Source organism: Scomber japonicus, chromosome 14 (genome assembly GCF_027409825.1).
Source record: "Scomber japonicus isolate fScoJap1 chromosome 14, fScoJap1.pri, whole genome shotgun sequence".
Lineage (NCBI taxonomy): Eukaryota > Metazoa > Chordata > Actinopteri > Scombriformes > Scombridae > Scomber > Scomber japonicus.
Window position 1 is genome coordinate 25,326,682 of NC_070591.1, and position 24,285 is coordinate 25,350,966.

Below are 24,285 nucleotides of genomic sequence, written 5' to 3' on the forward strand. Positions count from 1 at the left end.
CTGTGTGGGGGAGAAAAGACTAGCGAGAATGAGCCAAAACAGTAAAGTTGGGGGCAACAAAACCAAAATAATAAGATGCAAAACACTAAAACACTGCATAGAGCTGTGACCATTAGAAACTAAGATTTACATTAGATGCAAGTTCTAACTGGGGTCTAAACAAATGTGTTGGTATTTCTACTCTTCTAAATTGAATGACTATGAGAAAACATTTTGCAGGATTCCATGTGCACCATATTACAAATGAAAAACCTTATATGTCCATATTAAATGTGAATCAGTACATGTCACAGTCATAAAATGTATTCACTGATGAAGTGAATTATTAATGTTAAATAGGATTATTTTTGCTTGGCATGTTTCTAATATTAGATAACTGTGTGGATGACAGTGGTCACAGGAAACACACTTGTTAATTTCAGTTGACAGAGTGCATGAGTCACTGCCCCAAAATAAATAATAAAAAAAAGACCCTTTACATATGTCAGCAAGTTCCCATGAAACAGTTCAAGTCAGCTTATTTATGAGATTAAAAAAAAACTAAAAAGAAACAAGCAAAACAAAACAAAGAAGAAAAAATAAAGAATATTAATAGAAACAACTTTGTTTTAACGCGTTTATAACCCTGAATGGTCAGCAGCCTACTGTTCATTATATAGCAAAAATACACTCTTTTTTTTACCTTGTCTAACATTTATTAGCCACATATCTTTGAAATTAATAAAATATACTTGTAATGATATTACAGCAGAAATATATACAGTACCAATCAAACGTTTGGGCACACTTTGACTGAGAAAGTGTGTTCAAAGTGTGTGGTTTTTTTTCACTTTGATGCAGTGTGTTTGTCAGTAAAGATTTTATTTTGAAAGTTTTGACCAGAAGTCCTATCTGGCTCTACTTTGTCACACTTTGTATGCGTCTCTCCCCAGAGAACTTCAGACAGGACATTTACAACAGTCAGGGTTCATTTAAATTCATAACCGTGAAATTGTCTGTAATTTGTGATTTAAGCAAACTACTTTGAGACAAACAATGAGAAAACATTAAGTATTCACACACATATAACAGCTGTTGGTGGGATTTCACCTGTGAAGCACCAACAGAGAAAATGGGGCACCATCAAGTGACCAAACTTCATATTGCACAAGAACAGAGAACATGCATATTGTAAGCAAGAATATAAATGGACTATATTTTCATAGCATTTCATTGGGAATACGTGTGAAATTCAGAATTTATGAAATCTGATGTACAGTACACAAAACTACAGTACACATTTGAGAAAGATACAATACAAACATCACATCAAATCTTTAAGAACCTTAACAAGTATTATGGTGACACCATCTGAGGTAAAATAAGTAGATATCAATGTCGCAAAAATCATAAGCACTGGATTATTACTTACAAAAAGGAATATTACATGTTTTTCTCTGGTGAACTGAACATACACTCTCTACTGAATAGTACCACACACACACGCACACGCACACACACACACACACACGCACACACACACACGCACACACATAGCTGACTTTTATGGGTAATGCTTTGTTCTGACACTCACACATATAATTAATTCAAGCAAAAAAGAAAAAAAAAACAAACAAAGAGAAAATAAACTAAATAAGCTCATCCATTCCTCTTACATAAAAAAAAAATCCACCCTACTACAATCCATAAAACCATGTGTTTATCACCGCATGCGGCGAGGTACAGGAGGTGCTGGGTCTGTGTATCTTTGAGCGGGTCTTTGAGGAAGTGCTCGAGTTGGGCAGGATATGTAGCGCTCTTGCAGCATCTTGTCTGGGACCCTACAACATAGAGAAACAACACTGTAAGGTTACTGGCACTGCTGCAGTGGTAAATGTACAGTGGGTGGGTGTCAGATCATCAGCAAGTGAAAAAACTAAACAGCATAGAAGCAGTAATCACATCCGCACTTTGAAACTAGGGCTTAATACAGTTTAGTGTACTGTAAATGTAGAAACTGGGTAAATGATACTATATCCTAGGCTGTTGATATGGAAATAATTAATTAACTGGTTGAATACATCTGTCATTGTGGTGGTTTTTACATCGTAAATATGAACTGAATTAATTTTTACATTTAAAATACAGCATGCACAATTAAGCAGTTACTATAAAAACTGTGACATTTTCAGGCTGGATGGCAAACTATGTGACACTCAACACAATATCAATGCTTTCTGATCCATTTGAACTGGTTTGATTATTTACAGTTCCATAGCTAGGTTTGCAAGGTGTCTATCTGTCCATGTACTATTAATAATTGTCTTTAAATTAATATAATTAATTACTTTACATTCAAATAGCCCATGTGATTATAAGGCTACCTCACTGACTAACCTACCAGACATGGCTTTTCTTCTAAGATAGAGTTTAGCCGATTTTTGTCCTCAAATAGTAACAGATTTAGCCATTGGTTTATTTAGTTACATAACAAACTTAATTATCATATCTCAGTTCATCAAAATGAACATCTTGTAATTACAAATACCATCTGCTGCATTGAAGAAAATCAATGAATAAATGTAACTTTAGTATGAGTTAAGGTTATCTCACCTGCTATCTTTAACCTTATGTAGTGCTCTTATTTTAGCTGTAGTTGTAGGTAGCTGTGCACTAAGTGATATGTTTTTTAGCCCCCAGAAACTCCAATGCAGTTTTATTTAGACTGTTGTAGTTACTGAGGATTTAGAACAGATTTCCACAGAAATGACACATTTCTGCAGTTGGTCAAAAGTCATATCCTGATCTCATGTCAGGTTTGACCAAATATGTACTTACTGTGTCCTGTTTTTGATGAACTAATGAAACTTAGGCTATGAAGTGTCATATCATTTTGTGTCACACTGCGTTGTATCACATTACATTATATTACACTGTGTTATGCTGAATTCTGCAGCAACTTTGTGTGTATCATATCATATTGATTGTATGGTGTTGTGTTGCCTTTATTGTTTAGTTGTGTACAATGTGTCCCATTACAGTATTTCATTATACTACAAAGAGAAGATGCAAAATTGCAACAGTCACTTGATCTTGAGACTCAGTGGAACTCACAAGTTAACACACAGTTTCTACACGGTGTGAAAAAGACATTACAGAACAGTTACTTCTCGATAAGATCTCACAGTGCTGTGAAATGATCAAAAATCAAACCTAGACATAAATGTTATCAGGTCACGTGGAGCACATGAAAAAAGTGGCACCTTTTTTGCCACGACGGTGTTTACTTTTAGAAATTCTATTTTGTAAATGTCAAACCAGAAATATTAATACTGTGAGGTGCTTTGAAGAACTTGGCCGATGATGAACTCATTGTGGGGATTTTCACTTATGTCAAAGGTCGCATCTGTAATTACCCTTTTACAATTGGTTTATGTTTGACCACAAGTAGAGCCCATATTTCTTTTAATATAAGATAAGAGATGCAAAACAGCCTTAGTCAGTATCATCGGAGTTCATTTCTATATTAATTTAGCAGAAATGTATTACAGTTATAGTAAACATTTAAAACCACCTCACTTTTATCTTACCTTTAAAAAAAGATCTCAGTATGCAGTCTCTGACCTCTATGCATGGGAGGTATTTATATGTTTAAACAGCATGAACATCTCAGCCCCTTCAACACCTTCACACATTTCCTCCCTCGTGTGTGAACATTTCCTCTTTACCACTTACTGTCTCATTCAGCATTACTTTATGGGTCTCTGTGTTGCAGTCACAAGCCCACATATGCTTGATATCTACTCTCTTATCATACTGTCTATTAGTCATTGTGGCATTGTATTAGCATATGATATTTGCAACAATGTATTGTTTTGTATGCAGCTGCATTGTATCGTATTATTCAGTACTGTCTTGTTCTGCATCCTACTATTAGTAAACTGAATTATTGGTCTCTAGACTGACCTTTCAGGGATCCGTGGAGGAATTCTGGGTGGAGGGACGACAGGTGCATTATCAGAGGGTCGTGGAGGTCGTGGTGGAAGAGGGAGGTTTTCTAATGAGTCCTTTTAAAAAAAACAAAAAAACAAAACATTTAGAAATGTAGAAAAGCCTTTTTTTTTAATTCAATGATCCACTTTACTCCTCCATCATTATTTATAAGATATGATAATGACATGAGTTGTGTTTTCAGTGTGTGTATGAAAAGTAAAATCTGCACAAAAAGATATCTTACATCTACAGTGTGTAGTAATTTCTGAGAAACCATTGAGCAATGTGTGCCAAAGATCAAAGATTTCATAAGCATGATTTGACTGACTGAAACTCATTATAATTGAATTCTGAAATACAAGAATTTCCGTACTTGCAAGCAGGAACTGAAGTAGCTGAAGTGGATGTATGAGTATGAAATGAAATGAAACCAAAAGTCTAGACACTTTCTCTATTACATGACATGTTACGACCACAAGTTCAGGCATGTTGAGCACAGCGAGAGAAAAACAAGGTTCAGTTTGGTTTACAGACATGATGCAGCAATTAAAAATGCTGTCATGAGGTGTCTGATTTTCCAGCATCCCACTTCCTAATGTAAAAGGATGGAGGTGCGCACACTGTGAAAACTGTTGATACCAAGAGCACTGAAGATGCAAATGCTCCTGTTGTATTGGCCTCACCTCGAATTCGGGCTCTGTCCCACTGCTGTAGCTCACAGTGCTGTGAATGCTGAGTCTGTTGCTCTCTGTACCTGATGTGAAGCAACAAACATGATTAAGTGGGAAGAAAACACGTGATTTCAAGCTTCTCTGAGGTTAGGGTTTCTGGTGAACTATGCAAGAAGACCACTTCGCAAAATGTGGTTAAAAATATGTTTGAGTCTCACAAATAAGATACAACAGGCCTGCAGCGAGGCATATAAGCGATCAGAGCGAGATTAAATTGAGCACAAGCCTGCAGAGAACAGACTGAATGTGAGAATCATGCAGTTGCCAGCAAAGAAATTAAAAGCAATGTTTGTCCTCTTCAGGTATTTGTAGTATGCATGTTTCTGATGTACATGGAATAAAAACACTTGAGATAAGATAAAATGAGTTGAGAGAAAAAACAATATACTATAATATAAACATACAGTAAGTGTTAAGGATTGAGTCTGACAAGAGGTTGCTAGATATTATCGAGCAGAGAAACTGTCTTTCACCTAGAAGCTTAATTAAGTGAAATCTGATAAACGTAAACCTTTAAAGATTGGATGTGTGTCAATGCAGATTTGAGGTATCACACATTTTCCATCTTGAGACGATGGGCAAAGCAGCAATGCAAGTTTGCTTCTTTCATGCTACATTTTTTGGCGAGATCTCAGGAAATATGTATAATATTGTCTTTGAATAATGGAGTCTGTGAATGACTTTAATCTGAGAAAATGTCTAGAATTAGCAGAGCAAGACTGAATCCCGTCAAGACTTAATACCCAAAGCTCATTAAAGATTTGTTTTCTTAGGTCATTCCCCCATTTGGTCTAATTTGCATTAGTAAAGTGACACACAGCATATGTGATTAAATGTCATAGAGATAGGGCATCATCAAGGTAGGACTTATTTGTAAATTGTGAATTAAGACGAAGAAGTACCAAAGCTTTTTTTTGTGGGTTGTGTAGTTTCTGATGATCACAAATCTGATAACGTTACTTCTATGAAATCTGTTTTCTGCAACTGAACAAAAGTCCCACTCAGGTAAAGGTCACCAACAGTACATAAATCTAAGCCCCTGTGTTATGTTATGTTACCAAGTTCAACTTGCGATGTGGGTAAGATGTATATCAAGAAATTCCAAGAAGGTACGAAAATGTCCTTAGGCCCTCAGTAAACCTACGTTTGTTTGCAGACACTTAGTGCTGCGTATGATGACACTACTGGAGATTTATTTATTAAAAGACATCTAACATAGTGTTTCTGTTGTATCTGCAGCCACTGTAAATGGAATAAGAGTTTTTCAACAACAGTGAAGCAGTTTTCATGTTGAAGTGAAAGCCCAGCATGCATGTAGCTTAAGAAAAATCTTGTTTATATGCAAAAATAGGAATATTACTTAGAGAAAGCAGAGAAAGTTTATCCTTAGTGAGTAACGTTATCTTGTAAAAAAAAGTGAAGTGAGACTGTAGTTGTGTTTATTTTGGGTGTGTCATTTACAGAAAAATGCTACACTGGCACTGATAGATGGGTGAGTGCTAAATTGTAAGCAATTATTGGAGCAAAGTGCATCATGCATCATACTGTAATAAAACAGAATAAGTAAACTGTGGTTTGTTCATAGAAGGTTATCATTAAATAATATCATTACCGTTAGCCAAATGTGCATAAATACTTTAGAGTCTGGCAGCCACAGGAATCCAGAGGACACATTAACACTTTATATTCTTCATGATTGATTGTATTACTTATTTCATATCAAGTAAGAAGAAATGTGTGTATTGAAAAACATCCTTCAGTTGCTGTATGAAAACCCCCCCACTCTGTCCTCTTCTTAATCTAGTTTTGGATTATTCCACTGGATTAAACTTGAAGCATTTTTCTTACTTCAGTATCAACAATAACAAATAGTCACAACTACTAAGTTGCACCCAGTTGGTTAAATAAAAAATGAAAAGCTTTTTTATCAAAAGTTTCACCAGCTATGTTTGTTGGTACTTCCAGTGTTAAAAGTAGAGTATGTAGAGTATTCATCTTTTTTTGGTCACAGCTTGAAGGTAACATCTAGAGAGAATTGAGAAGTAAACAGCTGCAGTCCTCCCTTACATTTCTTTGAGTGCAAACCAGTTATACACATGCTAATATTATGAGCCCTGACATATTCAACACATTTCTCTACCTGCTTATTTCTTGTGTCAGCCATGTGGAGGCCAGTCCATCATAAAGCAACAATGATTTACATAAGTTTAGAGTCTGGATCCCCCTAACATGCGTGTAATTGGAAAGAAGGAGGAAAGCCAAGTAAAAAGGAGCTTAGGAGCTGCACTTTGGTCCTTCTTGTCTAGTCATTTTTAAAGGAACAGGACGCACCACTCACTCAGTCACAGAGTTGCAAAAAACAACAACCAAAAAAAACAAAACAAAGAGGAAATGATCATTAGGACTCACTGGATGTGCTGGATGTGCTACCTGTTTTCCAGGTGCCTCTCTGAACAGTCTGAGCCACTGATGGGGGCGGAGCCACCACTCTGGGTGTCGGCTCATACACACCACACTCTAATGTCATGGTGGAGCCCCAGTATAAGTTCCTTTGCATCGGAGCACTTATCTCATAATCTAAAAAGGGGGAGACCACATCAAACTTTGGTATTTTTGAAAACAACAGGATGTAATTTTCCACTGTCTCACTGTATGTACAGTGAGACACTTATTAAGAATCATCATTTTACAGCAGTGAGAGACAATCACATTCAATCCATAGTGGAAATATATATTAATTCTATTCCACTTAAAGTTTCAAATATTTAAATAATGAAGGTTCAAATTATTCTACCAAGATCTTTTCCTGTCTTCTCTCTTTCTTTGTGACGTCTGGTGATGCTGTCTCGTAATCGCTTCAGATTTTCCTGAAGAAAAAAAACACCCACAAAACAGCAGCCACACTTTAGATTCAGTTCTTGACCAGTAATCAGCACCTGATCAGTCGTCAAAGTTCATATAGCAGATTTACCTGCTGATAGCGTATGGAGGTGGCCCTGCGTTCATGGTCAAACTGCCAGGCCTTGAACTCTTGGACAGCTTCATCCACAGTAATTTCTCCCACTTTCACCCTCTCCTGCAGAGATATGAGCTGTCTCTGTCCAGGTGTCTTCATCCCAGCGTAGGGGTCATACACAGGTGAGGGGGGCTCCGCCACAGGCTGAGCTGGACATCAAGACAATATTGTCATTCATTAAAAATAGAAGAGATATTTAACATTTAAAAAAAATTGTATTTTGCTAAATCATACATTTCTGGCTCCCTCCATAGGATTGAAATCAACCAATAATAAATAAATGAAAAGTAGACACACTTCAAACCTGTCCCTGACTGGATTCTTAAAATTCTTTTCAAAATTTAAACATTATGCTTTACCTGTATGATATCCTGTGTCCACGTTTTGGGAGGTATCTTTTTCTGAAAATACTGTCAAAAATATTGAGTCAATTGTTTTTGCTTGGAGAAAAACTTAATTAAATCTGATGTAGATTAGAACATTAAAGGAAAAACAGACTGCACAATACCTCTAGAGATGTAGGTCATAGGCCTATCAGGCTTAGGCTCATTTTCAGGTCTGGGAATGGGGGCTGGTGGACGGTTAAGAACTGCTGGGTTATAGGTACTATCTGAATCCACAGTGTAATAGATATCTTCTGGGCACATGTCGTATGGGTCCTCTTCTTCTTCTATTAGTTGATCTGAGTTATTGTGATCCTCACTTCTAAGGTTGTAGTCCTTGACTGCACTGGCTTGAGGTTTTGCTGGATGTCACAACATAAAGACATTATACATATATCATAAACTATATAGACAATGTTGCTATATGACGTCACTCATTTAAAAGTTATTAAAATGTTAGAATACCTTGGAAGAACTTCCTAAGCATAGCTTCTTCTGGGTTTTCATTTACCGCCTCCATCACTTCATCTGACAAAAACAACCACCAGACGCAAGCATGAAGTTATCATTCTGGATCAAACATGCAGGAATTGTTTTATATGATTTATTCTCCAAAATTAAACAAAATAAAATGATCTTAAACTTACATAGGTCCTCTGCGCATTCAGGGTTTATCCCAAGCATAGACTCGTATATGTCCTCTGTGACACCTGAGTACTTCATCATGATATCTTGAGATGATGTAGTTGACATCATCTCATACACCTCTGCACACTCTTCTGTATTGACGGTGTCTGCAATGTGAGACTTGAGCATGTCTGCTGTCTCCTAGATTTGTTTGAAGACACAGGCAGACATGAAATTACAAGACATGACACTTTAGCTGTCAGGAGAAAAATATTCAACACAGTTTTGGAGACAACATAAAAAAAATACAAATACAAAACACACATTATCACTGGACTTACAAGAAATTCATCCATGAACTGTCTGAGATCTGAGAAGCCACTCTTCTCTGCCAGCGTGTTTGGGTAGTCTCCGTCCTTGTTCATCACGCTGTAAGCCTGCAGAGCCCCGGGACTCTGAAGCAGAATGGTGGTCAGCTTCTTCAGGCCATACTTGGCAGCAAAGTGGAGCAGAGTAGGAAGTTCTTCGTTACGCTGATCTGAAGGACAAAGAGCACAAGATAAGACTGACTCCTAAAACCATTGACAACTAATGGCACAAGAAGTCCGTGTACTATACTCACATGACGCCATATTGTCTTCTTCTATTTGTCTGATTCCAAACAGCTGAAGACTAGTTGCAGGCATCTTGGATTTCAGTGAGTCAGTTAGCATATGGTCCACTGATTCCCTTAAATTGGACGTCATGTTGAATGCCTGGAAGTACAAAATACGTTAAATAAACCAAAAGAACTACTAAAACCAGCAGAGCCAGCGATGCTACTCACTGCGCGACAGAATGTCTCACCTGGCAGATGAAGTTAATGGGATCCGTTGCATTTTCTAGATACCGACTGACTTCTCCCATATTTGTATAGTATGTGACAGGCTTCAAACTGATACATGATTGGTCAGCGTACATAGTGAGTGATACCACTCCAGCAGGCATATCTAGTGTAGAAAAAAATGTAGTGATGTTAGATTTAAACCTGCCATTTGATTAGCAAACAGCTGTCTATTTACACATCTAGCACACAGTATGTAGCAACATTAGCATTCATTTGGAGTTGTGTCACTCGGCAAACTCAAAGCTGATTTATTAAGTCTTACTGAAGATACTCACCAGGGGCAGTGACACTTATAGTGTATTCATTCTCCAAAGTGCCTGGGACCCTTTTAGCATCTACATTTTCACATGAAAACTCCACCTCTGGTACCGAATGCTCATCCACTTTGTGTGTGAAAATAATAAAAATTCTTTCCCGCTCCTTAATACAAAATAAAGCAGAATTAATACCTCCTAGCAATTATTTTCAATAAAGACTATTACTTTGCAGTCAGTTTTCAAGAGGAGCTCATATTTATATAACTTATATACTTATAGCCAATATTAAATTAGTACTATTAAGGTTGTTTTTTTTTTGCTACAATTAACAGCAGTAGCAAAATGTATACACTAAGCATTGCACTTATTTAAATAAAGAAAACATGGATATAAATGTTAACACACTCCTGACACACAGTATCTCCATAGGAACAGTTCTCATCCATACTAATAATGCCTTCAATGTTATTACTATGTAATTACTTAAGTCTTACCCCACACAAGACTCTGTTTGGTTGTACAGTGAGACAGGTGACGTGCGTGGGTGAACTCATTTCCTCAGTTGCTGAATTCCCCAGGCTTACAGGTCCTTCATCCTCCAGGACAGGTTCTTTCTGCTCTTCTGACACCACTTCCTCTGTTTCATCAGTGGTGGGATTTTCAGTTGAAGAGGCTGCTGTGATGTGCAACCCAGCTGTGGCTACAGATATGGGAGAAATCTCATGTTCAGCCTCCGCTCGTCTACCTTTGAATAAAACAAAACAAAACCAAGTCAATACAAAAATAACATACACCTATATATTCTAGAGATTAAAGGTGGTTTTTATTTAGCCTTGAATTATAAATATAAATGTCTCGCTTACTTTTGCAGAGAGTTTTCGTTTTATCTGCTTATGTTTCAAGGTATCAGTATCTGAAAGTGCCACCACCCCAAGACAACGCAAGTGTGTATAATCGTATTTGTATTGTTTAAGACATTCAATAATCCACAGACCTCATTTTTCACAAGTTTTCATAGGGACTATTTCTCCAGGGGAAAGTTGCTGCAGTGAAAACCTGTGTAATGTCTGTGAATTATCCTCTATTAACCAGGAACAGTGTTGGAATGTACATTTACAGAAGGATTGTACTTAAGTATAATGTTAAGGTATTTGTACTTGATTCCAGTACCTCTATTTTATGCCACCACATTTATTTGAGAGCAATAGTTACTTGTTACTTTGTAGATTCAGAGTTTACATATAAAACGTGTGATGACATTATAAAGGATGATGTATTGCTATATATTAAACTATCGATCAGAATATAAAGTAGTTAACAGTTTGCACTTGAACTGCTACAACTTAAAATGATGTTTCATGTTAATGCATCACTAATAATGACATGTGTGAATATCATTACACGGCCGCCCTGCTGCATAATGACTGCTGAAAATGTCAATACGGGAAGTATATTTTTTTGCTGATAATACTTTACATAAAAAAGTACCCTTACTTAAAAATCCCCTGAGGACATTTTGAAATTTCTACATTACAGGTCCCGAAAATCTTGCTCACAAATGACCCAAAATAATGCTCATACTTATGTCTTAAACTCAAATGTAATGTGAGCACGTAGCAGCAGATGATGTACTTCTAGCATCAAAATCTGCACATATATCATACTGCAAGGTTAAGGTCCAAGTGAAGTAACAACAAATACAACTATTTTTGAGTGGAGGGGGACTTTAAGTAATCTTTTGAATGCAGGATTGCGTTTTGTACAAAATGATATTGCCACTTTTACTTGAGTAAAGTATCTGAATACTTCTTCCACCACTGACCACCACTGACTTTTATCCACTACGTAGGGAATTTACTTTACCCCCATTACAGTGGAGCATTGCAGTTACAAGTGTCAGAGGCCGATGTCTCAAAACTGCAGCATATAAAAGTGAAACTCACTATATAAAGAAACCACCAGTGTTAAGTGAGAAAATGTGTTTACTCTTTGGGTCTCTGAGCAGCTCAACTAAATATGAAACCATTTTTAACTTGATTGAAACTTTTAAAATGAACCTTAAAAAACCAGCAAAATGTGTGAGATCTATAAGTGAACAAAACAGAAATCAAGAAGTGTGACATGAAAATTTGACTTAACACAGATGGCTGAACGACACCTTGACATTTGTAACTATTGACGTACTGTCAGCGATGGCCTCCAGAATGGTGGAGATATAGAGAGCAGGCTCATCCTCAGAATATAGTTTCCTCCAGCTCGGCCAGTCTTCAAAGCTCTTCGTCAGTATTTCATCCTCTGACAATCCGCACACCAATGCCACCACTCTGTGCGAAGGGTACAGGAGTCTCTCAAGTGCCCCATGCAGTTCGGGGTCACAGAGGAAAAGGTCTATGAACGCTGCAGTGAGGAGCAGCACAATGCACTTGCAGCTATGGAAATATTCATAGTTATATCCGTGGACTTGATCGTCTGGGCTGACTGCGTACATCAAAATAGACCTTTTGCGGAATTTTCGAGAAGATTTCAAAATCTGCTGCAGATACGCCGCCCATTCCTGTGCCTCAGCAGTGTGCAGAATTACCAAGTCATATGTGGGAAGGGATCCATAATCTGTCGAAAAACAGAATATATAACTGTGTGATTAGTATGTACAGTCGATGCATTCAAACAAATTGCTTTACTGTAGCATGAAACTGGAAATTATATAATGATTAGTCGATAATTAGTTCCTTTTAAACATAATTTATCCTGCCTCGCCATTTAAAACTAATCACAATCCTGTAATCAGCTCAAACATTACACTAATGATATGACACTGGCGATATTATGTGTTAGTTTCCATGTTGCAGCAGGTAGTGTTTACTGTGGAAATGCTCCACAACATACCAGCTGTGGAATGTCAAGGTGACTGTGGTTAGAGAATGAATGTCCGATCTGTTTGATATTTCAGTGCAGAGCCAACAAGGACTTGTGCAAACATTGCACTGTGTCAACACTGGTCAGAGTAATTTTGTTTGACTCATTACAGTGTTTAATCAGGTCAAGTTCACCTCTGTAAACGCTAACTGGGAAAGAAACCCAACATATCGAGTATTCACCTTCATCACAGTTCACAGCGACGGCAGGGCAGCAAGACGTGCTATTTATGTGTTAATGGCCCGATAACATGAGTGATTACAATTTCTACTCATGGGAATTTATAAAATAACTGACATCTGAACTGAACCACACAGGAAGGCTAAGATGTTTGCTTCCTCTTTTTTTTTTTAAAGTACAGAAAAGAATTGTCAATGAAAATTAAGTTTAGGTTTTTTTAAATACAGTTCAATAAAAATGAGGGTGTATTTTAAAACGAAAGATTAAACAGTAATCCATACATTTAAAAAACTATAAAGTGCCATTTTAGTACAAATAAATGTCTATTGGGTATATCTTTGCCACCTGAAACTGACTCGAAAGCCAAACACAGAAGAAGTATTGTAGTTTACCTGCTTCAACACTTGAGACGTGTTCATCCATGGCTGTGAAGTCTCAAAGGCGCATAAAATCACCGCACAAGGAGCATAATTTGCTGGATTACGTCCTTTCGGTTACTCAGGTCTACTGAAGGTTCTTCAACTGAAACTACATTAGCTTTCACCAGCTATAGCCCTTCTTCTCAGTTGTATTAATAGCAACACTTAGTTTCCTGATTTTGGTGACTCTGCCCCACTTCCTGAAACAGTTGAAGAAGTGAGAAAATGCACCACAGTCATGTCAGAATGTGCAACATGTCTGCGATTGTACGTCATTAGTCACTTCTGGGGAGTTGATCATTCACACTTACAACAAAGAACATATATATGCAGTTCTAAGATAAGAGTTAGTGGGTTAAAGTGAGAGACACAGACCTTGACATGAAAGATTGATTAACATATATACTGTAGTCTTTTGAACACACACACACACACACACACACACACACACACACACACACAAACAGACACACACAGACGCACGCACGCAGGCAAGCACACACACACTCGCGCACACACATACACACAAACACACATAACTAACAATTCACCTGTCGTGTGGGTCACATGCTTCCGTTTTTTTCACTTCCTTAACCGTGCAGTGATGTGAGGAGTTTCGTAATACTGCACCACAGACATTGTGGCGCTGTAAGACCTTAGCTCAAAATAAACATCATGAAAATGTTACCTACAGTTTTTACGTAATGCTTTCACACTGAGGGGATTAACACCTAACTCTCAATATGTGTATGTTTACAAGCAATAAAAAAGGTTTTTATCATGATGATATGCCGTTTCTGTCTTTGTAAAGTTTGATACAAAATACTCTTTTATATAAATAACTGGCCTTGAAAGTGTGAAAGTGATTTTATTAGGGCTAAAATACTGGCTAAAAGTATCACACACAAACAGCACATTCACACCTAAGCACACACAATGTATTTCTCAAGTGAAACTGAATGAATTAGTCAGTCAACTGAATGAATTATCTGTATGGTGTAACTATTTCTTGGTATGTGAAGTCCCAGATTCCTCAACACTCTTTCCTCGAACACAGAATAACCACTTGCACCACAAATACAGCACCACACAGATATGACCACTAGAGGGCAGCAGACAATCACTGACACTGGCTGAATAACATTCCCATAATTGGTTGCCATGTAGACAGTCACCATAAGAAAGCTGTCACTACTAGCCACACAGGTGAGGGATCCAGGTACTTCTAAACATGTGTGGTAAATACTTGAGCAGTAATATCCCATCATGCTTATAGTATACACAATTATTTTATATCACAATTTCTCTAGTCTCTCACAGATGGTTTGTGCATGTTTGCATGATAAAACTACAGCTGCAAAAACAAAACCCAAATTTGCAATCCCAGCCCCCAACAGCTTAAGATGAGCTAAAGACACTACTGCTATGCCACATCAAAAGAGGACAACTATTTGTACTTCTGCAGGCCAGGAGGAGACGTGCAGCCTGTCTTGCTTCGGAGTGATAGACTTTAATAGTTAAAGGAAAAGAAAAGAACTTTATTGGTTTATGAACCCCGTAAACATAATTTTTGGAAAATCATATTGTAATATAGTTAGAAATTAAATATGGCTGTTTTTCAAAATGTTGTTTTTATTTGCCCTTCTATGAGTAAATTCTGGGTGTGTAAATATATGCTCTAAGTAGTGCCCTCCCCTTTCCATCATGGAACAAAGAAAGACTTTATATGCTATACACTAAACTACTGAATGTCTGTTATATAGGGAGCAGTGAATGAAGGAGTTCACAGCCTACATGTCATTTCTCCCTCTCCAATACAGATTATATACGACATATTCTATGTGTTAAAACTCAAATGAAATAATATAGATTAAAAAACAGCAAAATCACCCTCAGTCTAAAATGTGAGCAGGTGGTTTGAGCTGCAAGAACTTTACAGAGAGGCTGCAGAGTTAAAAATCCCTATCATGCACACTGCTTGTCATGCATGTGAAGTGTTGAAGGCTACACTTGTGCTACATTTTCCTGGCAAGGTTTTAACCAATTAGAGGGCAAGGTAAACGCCAATAAATACAAAGCAATCATGAGTGATCACCATCATTATATGAGAATTGATTGATCTGTGCTTACAGATTCTGTGCACCTGAAACAGCTTTTTTGACAGTCATCAACAAAACCCCAAACCATCACATTTCTTGTAGAAATTCTTGAGCAAACCTCCGGACGGTTGTCGAATCAAAGCCAAGAAGCTGTTCTTGGTGACTCGAAGCTTAAACACCTTTTGTTGGTGTTTGGCTTATTTCGCCATGTACCTGTATGCTTGCCATTCCCTGAATCAAAGTTTCCTAAAACTATAGTTACAAATTCACAAGAAAGAGTTTATTCACTTGTCCAAGCATGAATCCCAGCCGTGAAATCAATTTACATAGCTTTGCCTTTCTCCAATAATACAATTAGTTTTGTGTCTGCTTTGACCTCTTTCTACGACGTAGACCTTTTAATGTCCGCAGCAAAAGTTCACTCTGACTTCTGAAGCTGCCTGTGAAGAGCAGGGTGATCCATGACCCGTCTTTAAGTACAATTTCCTGTAGAAAAAGAATCCCCCTAATTTCTTCTAACTCTGCCATTAGCTACCATAAGCATGACCGGCCCGTTACCTTTTGTTTGGGCTCCCTTGAAACCACTATCTATTAGGTGGCTCAAATCAAATCCCTGCAGCCTGAGTTTAATAAGAGAATATTTTTGCTCCTATATTTTAACCTTGTTATCCAATATCCTGTCTTTTTACTCCTCAGTGTGTTTTCAGCACACAGAGCGACTCTGCTAGAGAGCTTGCCTCAGTTCACAACAGAGACCTGACATCCTGCCTCTCGGAGCACAAAAGTTCACCCAGGAGCTGCACGGACTAACAGCTTTGTCCTAGTCTGCTTTACTGGCACAGGATTAGTGAGTGTTGCAAACAGTTTACTACCTTTGAGCCAACTGTCATTTTTTGGTTTTACTCTACCTGGGGCATGCCTACATGTTGGCTGGATTGCTTTTTATAGGTTTCAATATGAGGCTGTTCACCTACATTTGGCTTATTTTACTAGAAAGTGCATATTTCATTTTTTTGTATAATTATTTAAAATTTGCATCTCAGTTAACTTATTGTTAATCAAAGTCATGAAATCTCCTTTGTAGCTGAGAGACACATGATTAATAGGGACTATATGGTTTATTTGTGCCAATTTTCTGAACTGCAGTTGATTTTTTTAAAGTCTACATAATGCTCTTCCTGCATGAGAGCTTCAACAATGGTAATTTTCAAGAAATGATGAAATATTTTAACATTGATTACCAAATATTTTTGCACTTTGAAATTGGGGTCTCTGCGCTCATAAAATTAGCTGAATTCAAAGAGAATTGTTTAATTCTAAAAGGGCAGAAAAACATGAAAAAAGCCATCACAACTGAAGAACAGAGCCCTCCGAGGCAGGAGGCTGCAACAGAGTGACAGTATTGTAGAGTACTGTACATCTAATATTGCCGACATAATGGTCATGTTACCGTCTCATTTACTGTACTTCCCCCATCCCAGGAAAGCTCTACCTCATATCTGCACTGCCTGTTAGGCTGTTTCACAGACTTTTAAGGTGAAGGAAACTAGAAACAAAGCACAATCCGAGGACATGGAGTGCAATCTTGAAATGGAAAACTGAAATGGGGAAAAGGGTCTCTAGCTGAAATGTTATTTGGATGATAGCCTGCATAAGAAAGGAACTGTGTTTGGTTTCTCATTGAGAGTCACCAGCAGGGCTCATTGTGATAAGAAAATAAGTCTAATGTTACCTGATCTGGTATAATGTGGACCAATTACCACTCCATTGCACTTCATTACAGGACTGTAATAGGGCCGGGGGTCAGTGCTTGAGATGGAGTGGCAGAGGAAAATTGAGTCGTCATTGATAATATGATAAAAACTGACAGTGAGAGGCCCCTCCAACAAATTATTGAAATTTACAGTTGATAGGGAAACACTATAACCTCATTTGGTAAGCAGCTGGCAAGCACTTGTACAAAGTAGGTCCTCCAACACAATGAGAGGCTTATAGAGGAAAGGAAATCTAAAACTATCACAGAATAGTTTAGACTCTTGCTCATTGGCTTCTTGCTTTGAGTGTGCATTTATTCAGTAATTTAGAAATATCTAAAGTCACGCAAAGTACTCCAGAGGACAGTATTTCTCCTTTGAACGAGTGGAGACATTCTGTGAAGCAGCATAACTCATCATTATATGTTGCAAAATAATAAGCTGGCAAAGAAATCTGTCTGAACAAACAAATCAGCTCTGACTATCATTATATTTATTTCTAGTGTCTCTCCACAGTGGAATAGAGAAGTGCAGAGGCTAACAAAAATATAAAATCAGCCAGTTTCTGTAAACCAGTGTGCTGGCAACCATTTGTTTGCCTCAGTTAAAGTGCCTCCATTTGAGGCCCCTTGAATAAATAAATCAAATAAACTACCGTCAGACATACATTTTCAATCCATCAAGGTAATCAGATTCTGTTTACCTCAATGGGAACTATTCTAAAATGTTATTAAAAACTTAAATGGAGTTTAGGTGTGGAATAACTAGGCATAGGAAATTATGAGCAAACAGCAGGATAAGATTCCAATTACTATTAAACAAGCATTGCATTGACTGGTAAAGAGGAAAATAGCTTTGACATTTTCCACAGCCGGTGCTCCCACCTGACAGGCTTTGTCGTATGACAGCACGGCAAATTCAATTCATGGGTTTTTAGAAATAAGGTAGTCAAAGCTCTCTGTCTCTCTTGAAATGTTGCTTAAAGGCCCGTTTTCAATTATTTGGCCCGTGGTCAACATCCATATGTGAGGTTCAGGAATACATACTTATTAAGGAGTAATAGTTTATATATTTTAACAATGTAACTATGACAGTTTGATGGAAGGATTGGAATAAATATATAGTATAAAAAAGAAATAAGACATAAAATATTTTATTGTTATGTTATTTTTAAAAGCTGAATCAAATGCATAAGGCAGTATATGTTAAAATGTGTTTCTTCTAGCTCGCTGTCATTTTCTTGAAGCACTTACTTACAACATGAAGAATTCAACAAGGCCATAACCTTGTACTGAGGGAAATATAATTTATGAACCATTTAGAAGACCAGTCACGTTTATCTCTCATATCTAAATAGGCAATATATTGAATGCATGCTTCATTGATCAAAACTGTTGTGGAACAACTTATCGAGCAACCATCTTTAACTACTATTTAAAGATCATTTTGCTTTCATCTACAGTCTCCACTCAGCTGAAATCACTTCAACATGATAAGACAGTCAATTTGGATGTCAGCTTTGGCTACAGTAATCACACTGGCCACTAGATAACTGTGACTTTATTTATTTATATTGAGCCCTGTGCGTGTCTAGTTGAAGATAATAGTTTCATTTTGCAGAGAAAGTTTGCCAGCTACCCTCATTGTGGAGCAAATGTGACAGATTTCTGCTTCATTAGGATTCATCGGGCTGACAAAGATGGATTCATAAGATGAATCAACAATAGCAAAAGCAATCTGCAGGATACCATGAATCTCTTGACGTTGCTTCTACTGGCTTAAATATGTGCTTTACAGCCCGAGGTTTACAGATGCCAGGTGACAGCAAAATTAAATATATGAATAGGTGCACTCTAAAAAGTACTGGTTCGAGAAATACCAAATATACACAATCCCCGCTTGTTACACTAATTCAACATTTGAATTAGATTTTTCTCAAAATTTTGTAAGCTAAATGTATTTTGGCATAATTAAAAATAAGGAGTCTTAGACAAGGCATGTTTTGGACACACAGGGGTTCTAAACAATTGAAGGAGCTATTGAGAGAATATCTATCAGGTTAAACATTGTTAGTGAACTGGACATTACATCCATTAATTCATGCTTGTGTAAATGGTTTAACACTGACAGTGATATACAAATCTAACAGCCATTATACTGATATATGAAACATGATGAGTTAAGAGGCTGTATTTTATAGAACTGAATCATATGGAAACTATTTTGCTCACATTTCTTTCTGGCGTTGGCATGGCCTGTATTTTCACTATACTGTTGCTATTATTTATAGAATCAACTGCAGGTGTTGTACCATCTTGCATTACTGTACTGTACTGTGTCTGTATTTTTTGCATTCTTTACAGTTTACTTTACTTTGCATTTGATAGCAAACATTTGCAAATAGTAAACTATGAATAATGAAAACACCCCGGAGGTTTTGATGGGACATGTGATCCAAGGACCAGATGTAATCAATATTTCCACATCAGTTCATGTTGATTTCTTGAGTTACTTATCAACAGGTCTATTTCAGCTCTAAGAATAACACCCATATACATTAATACTTCAGCTAGTCCTCCAGTATCATTTAAAATCTTCAATATGTCCGCCTGTAGCATGTTAGGACCCTTTTTGGTGGATTCTTGATGATATCGAACTGGTCTGTTTCCAGAAGTTATCTGTGGCCCTCGGAAAGACTATCAGTGACAGACTACCATTGTTTTGCTTGATGGCACTGTGCCAGATGGGGCTGTTTGTCCAAGTTAGCAATAGTAACATCGAAAGGTGGAACATTAAAAGGTCACTTATTGCACTGCTTCATTACATATGACAGCAGATGAAGCAGTATTGTTGAAGGATTAAGGAATATTTTATGGCATTTTTGCTTTAATGGTGTGCAGCGGAGGGTGACAGGAATAAGTCGGGGATGTCAGACAGCAAAGGTCATGAACCATGTGGAACAATAGAAACATAAGGCACCACTAGATATGGGTTAATTAAATGCAGATTTGATGATGACATCCATCCTGTTTTTGTTCCATTATAGGCTGGTACAGTAACCTGGGTCTACCTGCACTGGTATGGCTCCTTTGAGAAACTGATAAAGGTTCCTTCACAGTTCCAGTGTGAACAACCCATAAATGGATCCTAGTGGAACATTTCTTTGGGGTTTTCAAAATATCACCCAAACCGTTCCTACTGGGACTATTATGAAGGTTTTTTGGAAGTCACCTCAGGGGTTCATAAAATATTAAATATGGAGGAACTGTGAAAGGGGCCTCCAAGAAGCTTTAATTTTTAAATTAAAGTGCATACTTACAGAGATATTGCATTACAGAGCTTGTTATTGCCACTATTGCCAGTATAGCATGAGGATTTTGCACTTCCACAATTAAACACAAGAGGTCAGAGCTCCACTGCAAATACCATGAAATACTGTACCCTGGTGTTTAATCCATAGCTACTGTATGCCAGACATGCACTATTCATTGTTATCATAAAGGCCATTGCCTGAAAGATGTCTGTTGAAATAAGTTTGCTTAAAACATCATTACAAATCCAATTAATAGTGTCATTAAAGTAGATGAAAAGAGTGACAACATTGTGCGATTTGAAATTCCCTGAAATTACAGAAAGCCTACAGCTGAATACCAGGTAACAATCTGACTTGTCAGTGATGTTTAAATGTAGACATTGTTGAGGACGGTACTGCTATGGGCTTTACAGATTTGCATGAGCTGTACTTTAATGCTACACTTACGGTAATTATTGGATTGATAAAAATAAAAAAAAAACCCATCAGTGAGGTAGACTGTTAGCTGAAAAGTCCATGTTAAACTGCAGTGTATAGCTCTTTATAATATAGTACGTCCAATAATAAATCAATCATTTAAATCTGATATAAACAGCACATTTTAAAACTCATAAGCTATAGCTGTCAGCTGATCTTGTGAACATTGTTTTTACTGAAACCCTTTATTCAGAGTCCATGGTATGTATCAGTTACCAGGTCTATCTCTACTAACTGTCCACTTGACAACATACCATCATTCATGCCATGAGAGGATCAACAGAGCCACAGGAACTGACAATTTACCAGCTGATCAGTGCAATCAATCTTGTTTGTAAAAGGCTCCTGTTTATGTTTCTTTCAGAGTTATAGCAAATTAGTTTCCTGGCTTTACGTAAATGCCACTGCTAAGATACTGGATTTAAAATGTGAAACACTTCTGTTGTAGCAAACTGACTGAATATTTTCTGATAGAGTTTGTTAAAATTGTGTTGATTAACTGAATTTAGTCTGTAATAACATGCCCTCATATTTCCATAGGATTGCATTTCTGGGTTAGGGATCTGCTGTGGATGCTGCTGTTTTTGGGCATCTGTTGTACAGAGGTACACATACAAAGTATCCTCCTTCATTAATGCATTTAACTTGAACATCAAAGCACTACTGATAAATGTTTAGCTTGAAGAAGGGATTTAAATTCTTCATTTGTTTTTTCATTCTTTGAAACAAGTCAAGTCTCTCCTGATATTCAAAAAGTAAATTAAGCCAATTTAACCCATTAAAGAACACTGTCCCATCAATGAGTTTGTGGGGTTTTGGTTGTAAACATGTAAAGAATTACCTTTCAAATGAGACCAGGGTTATGAACAGTAACCTTTTCATTTTGGGTACATCATTTTTTAGTTTGTGCACAAAAATAGAGGTGCCTGGTAAAAGGTTAAAGGAATTACTTAATTTCTGTACTGTATATGGCAGTATATCTGCAGTCATATTGTAAGTAGCTGTCATACTGTAAATAGTCCTTAAAAATAGACAACCTATGCTATCAGTCTTTCTGAGGAAATACAAAAATAGACCCAATAAAAACTTTTGTCTTTATTATGTCCGATTTCTGTGGAATTACTGAGCTGGATGAGTGAGATCAGTAGTTCCACAGAAACACAAGGCAGATGTGAAAACTAGTCTGCGTCGGTGTCAGGTCTAATCGCTGATTGCACTTCCTGTATCATCATGAATACTGGCTAAAGTTAAAACACAGCCTTAATCCATCAAATGAAACTCCCTTTACATTTAAGTAAAACATAAATTTCTCTAATTAGCAAAGGACGCTGTTTCAACTTGCAAACATCAGCTAATAAACTAATTCTCTTCTAGAAAGCATTTCAGACAAACTGAACAAATGTTGCTATAGTTGCTAAATCCTGACGTAAGCATACTCACAATATCCCTAAAACAATGATGCTATTCATGCTACCTGATGTATCAACATTTTAAAAATGGTTTTGACAGCCAATCATTTCAGTCCACTTGTATACCGAATGCCACATATGCAAACCCGACAGGAGAGAATGAACACCAGTATCCCATTAATGCTAATCTGTCGTCTCCTTTCGCTGTCAGAAAATGTCCTCCATCTGACACGCCGTCCCCATTTCCTCCTCCATCATTGACAGCATTGACACTGAGAGGATTACAAGGTAAATCAATAAACACCATAGGCTTCATGAATGGGCACAAGTCTCGATGAAGTGATACCTTCAGCCCGGGTTAGGTCTATTTACCTGTGATATCAATCCACAGTGGAATCCCTGGGATCCATACTCTATAGTTAAGATCAGATGTCACCACGCTTAACAATGAGACGACACCTCGCTACTCTACAGCACAAATCCACCCAGTGTTGTTCAATCATAACGTGAACACCAGCTACCCAGATGTCAACGTTGATGCTACGTGACACAAAAGAGCCTTTGTTATCCTGTCTATCCCTTCTGTCCCTCTTGAATAAAATCATTATATTCACGTGTGCACAAGCTGATGGACTTAGTGCTCAAACTACACGATAAATTTAGCTCTAAAACTGGATTTTCTTAACTTCCTGCAACTTTAGCGACTTCGTATTTCCATTTTCAGTTGGATGGTAGATCTCTTAACTTTCAGCAAATGGCATGGGACAAGAAGAGGCAAGACTGCCGACCAGACAGACAAGCGTTCCACTCTCCAGCTCTTAACAAGCATAGTAATACATCAGTCAAAAGCAATAATTTTACTATTAATGAAATTCCAATTTGCCTTCAGTGCATTTCACGTTGACATTTTCCACATTGCAACAGTGCTTTGATAAAGTTTTTAAAATGCAAAAACGCATCTAAGAGGCTAAAGACCAGCCCGGGTGTCAGCGTGCCTGGCAGAGGACTATGGTACTTAATTTTTATCGCCATGTGCCCGGGGCATTGGAAGCCTGAATGTTAACATTGGCTCCATTTTCATTATCATCATATGATTATGGATTTTACTGCATTTAGCTGATAATACAACTAGGAGCTCACCTTAAAAGAAGTTGCTCGGAGGTTTCATTTCTGCCCAAATGAAATTTTCATTTGACAAACAAGTATAATTAGGCTGCACTTCTTGTTCAGTGTCAGTCTGTTTTCTGATTGAACTTAGACCAATTTGCTGCCACTAAATGAGTTTGAATAATTTCCATTCTGAATGTCTTGGGGACATTAGCTTTAGGAGTGCTAAGTGGCAGCATGCTTTTTGAAGTTGCTGATTATTTGATGCCACCCCTGTCTACCTATACGTTTTTGAGCTTACTTCAAAGTTACCAAGGGGAAAAAAAGCTCCACATAGCCTACCTTGGAGTACAATGAGAATTTGAAAGTGTTTTTTGGCCAGGTCTGGGAGGCAAAGTGAAAATTACTTTAATAAGTGTGTAATACACTTCGTTAGCTTCAATGCTCTTTGCTTCTTCACTTTATTTCTTTCATGTGGCCACTTTTATTGTACTGAATGAGCGGATTTGTTTCTGTTGAAACTGTACACCTAATAACTAATATTGTAGTATCAGTTTCATTAAACCTGCTAATTATAAATGAATACATTATGAATTATGAGAAGTGCTGCACAGCCAGCTGTCTTACAGTTATTGATAATAATGTGACACAATAATGTTCAGTATCCATCAGAGAATAAATGGTAAATCTGCTGCCTGTTAGGAGTTATACCACACTTTACCCATATGAAGTGTTTATT

General features: G+C 37.3%; 1 protein-coding gene across 2 annotated transcripts; it reads right to left on the reverse strand.

Moving 5' to 3' along the window:
* Positions 1–522: 522 nt before the first annotated feature.
* Positions 523–13,600, reverse strand: pik3ap1 (phosphoinositide-3-kinase adaptor protein 1). Of its 2 annotated transcripts, none has more exons than XM_053333364.1 (17): positions 13,361–13,600; positions 12,057–12,482; positions 10,367–10,617; positions 9,891–10,035; positions 9,576–9,718; positions 9,352–9,484; positions 9,071–9,267; positions 8,750–8,930; positions 8,568–8,630; positions 8,228–8,464; positions 8,079–8,129; positions 7,675–7,868; positions 7,498–7,570; positions 7,113–7,280; positions 4,656–4,726; positions 3,946–4,046; positions 523–1,820 (listed from the first exon to the last, which is right to left on the reverse strand). In XM_053333364.1, the coding sequence occupies exons 1-17, from the start codon at positions 13,389–13,391 to the stop codon at positions 1,703–1,705; spliced, it is 2,583 nt and encodes an 860-aa protein (XP_053189339.1). In that variant the 5' UTR covers positions 13,392–13,600; the 3' UTR covers positions 523–1,702. The 2 variants fall into 2 exon arrangements, with proteins under 2 accessions (XP_053189339.1, XP_053189340.1); XM_053333365.1 differs by having other exon boundaries at positions 10,367–10,613; positions 12,053–12,482.
* Between the last annotated feature and the right edge of the window lie 10,685 nt (positions 13,601–24,285).